The following is a 9,745-nucleotide window of genomic DNA, read 5'->3' on the forward strand; positions in this document are numbered from 1 at the left end:
CAATTCCTGTCAGTATCACCGATGCCATACCGAATCAATATCCGGTACAAGGGACCATTCTCGAGGATTCAGCAGTATACCGTTACTGTTAGGACTACCACCACTCCTGCGCTGGTACTAAATGTACCAATTTTCTTGCTGGAGTAGGTAGAAATGTCAAATTCCACAACTCTGCTACCTGGTCAATTTTGTCCCATTCTATCAAAAGTGCCTAAGTTATATACCACGCTATCAAATGCAAAAGCCACTAAATCAGCAAAAATAGAATAAGAAAGGCAAGGTACGTGATTCACGTGCACAACCACGTGTATTTTTCGATTAATAGCAAACAGTTGGTTGGTTGTTCCTATTCATTTTGCTGAATTTGATAACAAACACAAACCTATATACTTGGAGTCTTTGAATTGCAGAATTTCATACTAAAGAATAACAAGAAAACAGAGATCGATATAGAGAGACGAAGTAATCATAAAAAGTCAATCAAATTGATAAGGATAACAATGGAGATTTGTTGTTCCTTGCAGAGTATGGCCAACAAAATAGGTCCTCATGGAAGTTTGATATTAGTTCAGATTATAACAGCAAGTTATGTAGTATTAAGTAAAGTTATAATGGTTCAGGGAATTAGTTCTACTGTGTTCTTAGTTTATCAATTCATTCTAGCTACTCTTTTCATGGGATTTCTCGCTCTCATCTTTGAAAGGTAAATTAAACACTTCATTAATCATTTAATCTCTTGTTGTGTTCCCATCACATTGATCTCTAAAATTCTCTTGTTTCTTACAGAAAGAAGATGCCTCCTCTTACAAAGCAAATCTTAGGAGGCATATTTTTGTTGGCTTTGATTGGGTATGTGCTATTTACAATTTTACATGCATTAGGTTATACCTTACCCTGGCTTACATTTTGGTTCCTACTGTCACATGATATGAAAATTATTCCTACTGTAAGAATAGCCTTGGAAAACATAAATTATTCGGGGTGAATGCCATGATGGATCTCGATTTTACTTTTTGTCCTTGTTAAGTGAAAACCTTGTGGATAATGGGTACATGAAAAATGAAGTCATGATTATTAACAAAGTAGGTTTCATTTCTTGTTATGGATGCAGAGTGACAATAGCACAGATTATGTTAGCAACGGCACTTTACTTCATTTCAAGTACATTTGAATCATCAGTACTTAATATGATACCTGCAATCACATTCGTTCTTTCGCTTATCACAAGACAAGAAAAACTTCAACTACACACATTGTGGGGAATTGGCAAAATCTTTGGAACTTTGTTGTCAATTTCTGGTGCATTGGTTCTTATGTTTTGGCGTGGAGGATCACTAACTGAAGCAGCAAAATCTTCATCTCCTAATAATTTCATCTCCATCGGCATGGGTATGAGTGTTAGTACTACGACTGTTGGTTTAGTTATGGTCGTTATAGGCGTTCTCGCTTTCAGTACATGGATTTTAATGCTGGTGAGTCTAAAATTCAGCCGTAGTCACTTATAGAATAGTTTATGAGCAATTCTAGCCAAGAAATGTTAGGTCCATAGCTGACATGCATGTCAGATTGGGCAGGAGTATCAATCCCGAACATATTTGGACATTTCTTTCACTTGTTTTACAGTATCCTAATACCATTATAAATCTGTGATATATGTAGGAGCCGATGACAAGAAGGTATCCAGCTGAGTTATCCATGACTACTATAATGTTTCTATTTGCAACACTGCAAACAGGGATAGTAGCTATTATCCTTAACCGTGAGGCATCCCAGTGGCAACTGAAGTGGGATTTAGAGCTCCTCAATATCGTAGTTGGTGTAAGTATTTAGACACGCAATTAGTTCTTTGGATCAGTAGGTGCAAACAGAAGTTCGATTTAGCCAAGTCATGAGTAGGTCGCTTCATGGTACATATGCTTGCATATTGATTGCTGATACCAAATTTGCATATTATGTCTGCAGGGAGCTTTAAATAGTGGATTGGCAAACTTTTTTGTGGCATGGTGTGCGGGACTAAAAGGCCCTGTATTTGTAGCCTCTTTTGCTCCTCTGGGTCTTCTTTTCACCACCATCTTAGAAACCATATTTCTAGGCCAAACAATGGGCACTGGCAGGTAGCTCATTTCACCACCCCCTTTCTTGCTTTTCTTATGGCCTGGTTAATAATTTTTAATAGCGGTGAATGTTGATGCAGTATTTTTGGGTCAGTGATGATAATAGTGGGGCTATACATATATCTCTTGTCCAAAGCTCAAGAAGAAAAATACCAAATATTGATAGAAGCTGGTGACCTTGATGATCAAATGACTTCGTCACTTCTACAAAACAATCAAATTCAACAATGCTAAAGCTAAATGAACTGATGTGGATTAGTTCATCCTCGCGACTGTTCAATACTCGAGGCACATACTACCTTTTTTTCCCTCTCCGTGTTAATCAGGCAGGCTATTTTTTGAAGCTGGATGGCCTTTTAGCACACTCGACTAATATGTCCTGGTTTTGATACATACAAGTTTTATAGCGTACTAACCTTGGTCCAATGAGACTGAACGTTATTCTGATTGTCTACATTAACCTTGTTCAAATCAGAAAGATAATCTTCTAGCATATTATGATTTATGTAACTATTGAGCTTGTGAAACTGGGAAATAAAATGAGAAAAGTGAAACAAACTGAATTGTTAAGGCTCTAGAAGGGGTGACCAGTCTGGGAGAGATTTCCGAGAAAGCTTATCACAGAGGTAGCTCATATTCAAACATTTAGCTGCAGGTTCATGTTTCAAGACATCACTTCCTTTGAAAGACATTTTCTGTAAGACCTCATCTTATTATTATGAATTTACATAAGCGTACTAAGAGACACCACTACCCTCATCTTATTACCCACTTATTAAGGTTCATATGGGGAAAAGAATAAAGATATAACAACAGAAATTGGTAAAAATAAGGCTACACCAGCCAGGTATCACAAAATTAAATTATTACAAACACATACTAATACTCGTAACCATAGTCCTCATCATTACCATACCCGCCTTCTTCATTTCCATAATATGATGCTTCATCACCATAGTAGTCTCCATTGCCATCTTCCTCATAATCCTCATTGTCTACGAGATCTGATTCAGGTTCTTCATCCTCCTTGCCCTTTACATCCACTTTAGCAGGTGTGTCACTTTTATCAGATTCGATGCGCTTCTTTTTTATGGCCTCAGCAGTTGTCTGTCAAATAAGAAGAAGAAAATTAGCAGACATTATCAAAATATATTAAATGAGGATGATTATGATTATGGCAACCAATCTGCTGTATGGAAACAATCTAACTTCAGTAGTTTAGATTTATAAAAGATAAAATTAGAAAAAAGAACGTACGGAGTCATCAAAGAGTTTGTCCAAGACATCGTAGTTAATTTTGGAGCTGAGTCTCTGCGAAAGGAAAGAAAGACATACATAAAAAGAAGGTACAAATTTATAAACAGGATAGACACACACAAAAAAAGAGCATTCATGATAAATTGCTTGAAAATTTGTTGTACAGATAGCTGCTTTGAATTGTCTCTGGTGTCTTTTGGAAGCGAATACCCAACATAATCAATGACCCATGTACCTTTTTAGCTAGCATTTGGCGAGTGGCTTCTGCAGCAGTTTGAGCAGGAGCCATATTCTTGGCATCCGCAGCTCTTTTTTGTTGCCTTTCCTGCAATGCCAGATAACATTCAGACATTAGTTATAATTTGCTGATGAAAAAAAACTAGGTAAACTAATTCACAAGCAGGAAACCATAGCTTCTAACCGCTTCAAAAATTAAATTCAACGAGGCTGGCGAAATTGAGTAAGTAGAAAGAAACTACTCCATGCATGCTGGAATTTTGAAGTGATTTATGCACCATGAGTTGGTGTTCCAAAACCACTCTGGGACGCACAGAGCATCCACAGATAACCAGGAATAAAAATCACACCGCAATCATCTCCTCAGCAGCACATTCTTTCTATATAGCCCCTATAATTTGACCATTTTCTAACTCTCATTGTTCATTGTGGATTTAGTGATCTAAAAAACTAGTTAAAAGTCTGACAGTAAACTGCCAACATTAGTTAAAATAAATATAACCCTGTATCAGAAAGTACCTTTTTGTTCTTGGCAACACCAGCTAAAGCCGCTGCAGCAATTTCCCGTGCTCCTGGCGGACAGTTCTTAAAATTGGCCTCAAACGCTTCCTTAGCAGCTGCTGCGGCAGCTTCTTTAGCTGCTTGCTCCTATAAAGGTTTGCAGATCAACAATACATTAGCCAAGTATTAGGGTAGTGGACCACTCCAATAGTTTCCAACAAAAATATCTCCTGCAAACATGATCTGAAGCACAATTTATTCCATTCTCTTTTCAGCATGAATTAGTTTTTCTATTTGAAATTCGGAGATGTATCACCTTCCATAACACAGGATTGATGTTTACAGACGAATTATTACCTCAATGTACTCCTTGTTCATCTCTTCCCAGATTATTTTCTTATAACGTTTTTCATCCTCATTGTGAAGGTACCCGTCCACCTGTACAGAATGTATTATTTTTCAAATCATAATACTACTACTGGATACAAAGTAAGATGGACACAACAATATACCTAACAAAATTTATGCAGTTGACCAGATGAGTTTACATGTGATTCCAGAGAATGACGGTGGAGACGATCATCAATTAGATGCAGGCAAATTGAGAATGCAGATGCAAAGAACTACGAGGAGTGGGAAATTGACAGATAAAGAACAAGAGAGGAGGAAGCCATAGAACATGGAATACCAGCATACCTCATCATCGTCGATATCAGACAGGCTTTCTGATTCATCACCAGCAATACCATCCATACCCTCATCACACTGTGATTGATCAGATGCACCCTCCTCTACTGCCTTATGGCCGGCTGTAGCACCTTCTTGCATCTCTGAAGCAATAAAATCGCATTTAAATCATACGAAAATATGATATGGCAAGATAATACTTAAGTTTAATATTTGCTTCAGCAGTCTAGTTATGGCCACTAACCAGTACATTGTGATGGTGTGGGGCGCAGTTTCGCTTTTTCAATGACATCTTGGTTCTCTATGGAGAGATGCTCTGAACTTTTCTCCAACTAGCAAAGAATAACACACAAAATAAAGATGAGAATGGGAGATGGTATTGAGGTGTGAATTTCTGGCAGGTTGTAAACAAAGCTGTACTAACCAAACTTGATTCTTCTGCATTGCTGTCTGTAGCGGCTTTCGCCCTTCTCTCCCTTTCCCTTTCAGCACGCTGGAATGCTGGAGGTTCTGAACCTCCTTGAAGTCCTCCTGAGAGAATAAAGAACTACACCAAACAATGAAAGCATAAGATAAAAGGCAGAAACTCACTGGATCTTGCAATACAAAAAACAGGGGGCCAGAATTTTACATCATCATAACAAGCTTTACAAAGCCCGTGGGCGAATTGAGGGTTTCCGGTGCCTTTGTGTTCACAAAGTAATTCCACCTTCTCGCATGATTTAGTTGCTAGATTTAGCTCTTGTGAACTACCTTGTTTCTCATATTCAACTGCTTTCATCTCGAACTCCTCAATCTGAATACGATGACAAATACCCAATGATCAAATCTTAGGGAGACAATAACTTTGGCACTTAAAAAGAAATCAATGACAAATAAGAAATCTTAGGGAGACAATAATTTTGGCACTTAATATTAATAGGGAACAACTTGACGGAGTATGGAAAGCTGACCAATAAATAGGGTGACGGAGTATGGAAACGGTGACCAGTAGAAAATAGGGTGAAATGGTTAGAAAAACAGGGATAAACGGTCATGTATATTCATTACATAGAAATAGAGAATATTTTCATAAAACCCTATTTTAGTAAACTAACCTAACTTGGAAAACAAGAAAGAGCGAAATACCTATTTTAGTTAAATACACAAAAGTTTCTTTTTAAAAGATGCACTGGATAGTGTCCTAAATAATCAGATAATTACTTCAAATTAGAAGTTTGACTTCTCACCATCAGTAAGGAAGAAAAAATTGGCTGAAAACTGTATTTTTGCTTCTCTCAATTGGTTATCTATCTTTAGAACAAAAAATATTTGCTGGATTTCTCAATGTACTTTGGAATAAAACAAGAAACTTTCAAAAAAAATTATTATCTCGGGCCTGTGTAAATACATGAAAAACCCAATGCCAGTGTGATGTACTAAATAAACTGCCTCATGGCGAAGTCTGCAAAAGAAAATCTAACATCCTGAAATTCTTTAAGAATATGACATTTATGCCCGAGGTTAACAAAAGGACAACAAGGTTCTTAACCCAATCCTCTTGCCAGCCCATCTCCTCCAAGTGCACAAGACAACTGTAGCAGAGATTGCTAAATCATATCACTGGTTCTACTCGAATTAAAATCTATAGAAGAAGAAACTTTAGATAGTTGGCTTCTCCAAAAGAAGCATCCAAGAAAGAGTGTCACATGACCATCAAGAGTAACTTTGAATGGTTAAAGGAAACCCTTCAACACTCTCAAATCTAGTAATTATGGCATTAATTAACAAATATCTAACTATTTAAGGTTATGGTAACAAGCTTACTGTCAAGCTCCCCGACTCGGTGTTCTCGAATTCAACCAAACGTTTAGTTAATGTTGCTTCACAGATATGCACAACACTTACCTGTATATACATGAACCATTTCATTAGATACTATTCAAATATTGCGGCAAAGTTGATACTATACACATAAATGATAAAAAAAGGAACTCAAATTACATTGGAAAATCATGTATATTGTACATTTGGTCCTGGGAAGTAGAAGAGAGATTATCTAAAGATTCTGAACAATGTAATTCATGAAATAAGTTCACTGGAAAAATGTTTTTGGAATAATGGATAAAAGTGCAATGATCTTTGAATCGGCTATAGAACAGAAAATGCCAAAATTGACAAGATTTTTGAAACTACTGGAAAGAAATACTATACGCCTGACTTACAACATTTGCCTTCGAGTACTTAAGTCCATGGGAAAGTGCAGATATGTATAATGCTGCACCACACAAGCCACTAGGTTTTCGTCCAGTCTGTAAACAAACAGCCAGTTTAACAACTAATCTGTGAGATGTATACATATGATTGATAATTGAGCCTTGTCGCTAAGAATTAAGCTTCAAGTGGTTAAGGGCTAAATTCCACCTGCATCCAATCTCGCTTCATGCTAGCTATGATGCGCAACGCAGTCTTAGGCACATCAGGATTCCTCTCTCCCAGTAAACCTACAATAAACATGCATGACATATTATTCTTTTCAACTGAATCCCCCGTCCAACCACTAATTGACTATCAACATATGCATATAGGGTTACGATCGGTGAGATACGGTTCTAATATAATATGAGAAGCTGATAAATGCTTACGTTCCGAGAAACGGTGAATGAAAAGACTAGGATCAACAGGTTTTTGAACAAAAGGTTGTTCTTCAAGCCTCAGCAATTTGCAGAGCTGCAAAAACACAGCTCCTAGTACGTAACTGGAACATAACAACAGGTGTGAGATGAAAACATAGTAACTAATGCTGCATTCAGAAAGTCAGTCGATGTAAAAGAGAACACGAAGGCATACTTACACATTTATCTGCAGGTATTCTGAAAAATCAATGAGAAGGTATGCCTTTTTATTTTCTCTACGGAAGACAAAGAATGCAAAAAAGTTAATTGCAGAAGACTAACACAAACATTCAGATACTTCAATCTTATAAATAAATTTTGAGAAGCACTCCTACCACAACAACAACCAAGCCTTTAGTCCCAAACAAGTTGGGGTAGGCTAGAAATGAAACCCATGTCGAAGTTACCAAAACCAGAAAAATGTGTAACCCTTATCCATGACCTCCACTTACCGACAAGTAATGTAAAGACACGCAGCTGCAACCTGTGCCGTCCTGCGCCCCCTGGTGAAATTTCTGTCAACCGCTATCTGAAAATGGAAGAAACAGTCTGTCATTCAAACAAGTTAAAAGTGTTTTCATATCATTTAAATAACTGCTTTCAAATCATATGAACACCCGAAAAAGAACCTTGTAAAACTGAGCTGCTTCGTCAATTACAGAATCACCACCACCTATGTTAAGACTTATTACCATATCACTGATTTCATCTCTTCCTGCGCCAATTTGGAGAATACAAATTAGAATGATTAACGTTCATGAGATCAGTATTGCTGGAAATGAAAAGTCTAGTCAGCAAATCCAATTTTCTGGGCATATAACTCCGCAAATTGAAATGTAGATATTCTTTACTTGAATGAACCACAAATTTAAGCAGATTGAAACAAACCTTTATTTAATGTCCTATGATATGATTCTGAGTAATCACTTTCCACACTCCTCACAAAATTTCCACACATTTGGCTCTACAAAACAACCGAATTTAGTACTTTCTCAAACAGTAGTAATGGTAATCATAACACTATAAAATAGCCAATTGAGAATAGCCCAGTTGGCCAATAGATTGACCAACATATTCGAGGTCAGCAATTCGAGTCTCCAGACTCCAGACTAACCCTTTAGTACATTAGAAAATATCATAACGATGTAACAACAACAAACCTGGCCTCCAGCGCCTTTAAAAAATGTGACTTCAGAGGAGAACATATCCTGATCAACAACCTTTCCGCAGACCATACAGCACCTAAATCAATGAAAGGATTTCAATTTTGAAAGATATAATGTCATCTTTCCTCAAAACACTGGAAATATAAAATAACATTTTTTTTTACACGAATCATAGAACTTACAAGTAACCATCATCTCCACGTTCTGTTGGAGTATTCTTTTTGCAATGGTCACACCAAGGCATTTTTGTAAATTAGTGAATCAGAATTGGATGCCTCTATAAACCTCGATTACCAAAAGATTAACCTGCATAAACACGAAACATAAAGTCAACAACTGATTCAAATTGAATTAGAAGGTTCGTATGATGATCATGGAAAACCATAAAAAGACTGAAGTACCTTTTGATGAAATCGAGTATTTTTAGAGGAAAAATGCAGTAATTGCGTGATTATATAGAAACAATGAGAGGCGGGAATTGATATTTAAAACATGATCTGAAGTTCTGGGTTGTTACTGGTTAGGGTTTTAGATAGAGAGACAGAGGAATCTTCAGATTTTGACTTTTACCCTTCTAATTTATTGAATTTACTAACTGCTCACTTATGTCAATTCTTGTCTGTCCGTCCTCCAGGACCAGGCTGTGGATGAATGAGTTGCTTACATATTTCGGCACGATCTCTTTTAACAAGGTTGTGAACTTGTGATTGTCTAACTGTCCAAATTCTCACCAAAAGTATGCGGACGGATAAAAGTGTAAAGCAAAAGGTTTTCTAGTTTCCGACGATTTTCATGTTAAGGTGGGTTTCCAATTGCCTATGGACCCTATGTATCGTTTGAACCATGAAAATTTTGAAGGGTTCATACATTTTTGGTAGGTCAGTAAAATTCAACATTGTTTGTCCAGGTATTTTAGTTAATAATCATAATAATTTTTTTACTTAGTCTGACCAAAGGGAGAATGTCTATATGGTCACTGGACTTTAATTTGTCCATCACACTTCTTTAGATATCAAAATTGAGTTTCACGTTTTTTTCTTTCTATTTCTGATCAATTCTGGATCGTTTTCTTTCGAATTTTAACAACGGTGAGGTATTAAGGCCTATTTTTATGCACATGTCAAAAATT

At 36.8% G+C, this 9,745-nt stretch overlaps 2 protein-coding genes across 2 annotated transcripts; one reads left to right on the plus strand and one right to left on the minus strand.

The window, feature by feature from the left end:
- The first annotated feature begins 357 nt into the window (after positions 1-357).
- LOC113348741 (WAT1-related protein At4g01440-like) lies at positions 358-2,851 on the plus strand. The gene is made up of 6 exons (XM_026592593.1): positions 358-703; positions 787-849; positions 1,112-1,472; positions 1,660-1,818; positions 1,963-2,114; positions 2,195-2,851. Exons 1-6 carry the CDS (start codon positions 501-503, stop codon positions 2,346-2,348), a joined length of 1,092 nt encoding a protein of 363 aa, XP_026448378.1. The 5' UTR covers positions 358-500; the 3' UTR covers positions 2,349-2,851.
- LOC113348740 (transcription factor IIIB 60 kDa subunit-like) lies at positions 2,806-9,229 on the minus strand. The gene is made up of 20 exons (XM_026592591.1): positions 9,018-9,229; positions 8,799-8,922; positions 8,611-8,692; positions 8,339-8,414; positions 8,080-8,165; positions 7,903-7,979; positions 7,630-7,686; positions 7,421-7,533; positions 7,200-7,279; positions 7,001-7,087; positions 6,603-6,683; positions 5,428-5,592; positions 5,221-5,343; positions 5,041-5,128; positions 4,806-4,939; positions 4,467-4,547; positions 4,128-4,256; positions 3,607-3,696; positions 3,372-3,425; positions 2,806-3,221 (listed from the first exon to the last, which is right to left on the minus strand). The coding sequence occupies exons 2-20, from the start codon at positions 8,858-8,860 to the stop codon at positions 2,994-2,996; spliced, it is 1,893 nt and encodes a 630-aa protein (XP_026448376.1). The 5' UTR covers positions 8,861-8,922; positions 9,018-9,229; the 3' UTR covers positions 2,806-2,993.
- Positions 9,230-9,745: the final 516 nt, after the last annotated feature.

The sequence above is a fragment of the Papaver somniferum genome, chromosome 2 (genome assembly GCF_003573695.1).
Source record: "Papaver somniferum cultivar HN1 chromosome 2, ASM357369v1, whole genome shotgun sequence".
NCBI classification, from domain to species: domain Eukaryota; kingdom Viridiplantae; phylum Streptophyta; class Magnoliopsida; order Ranunculales; family Papaveraceae; genus Papaver; species Papaver somniferum.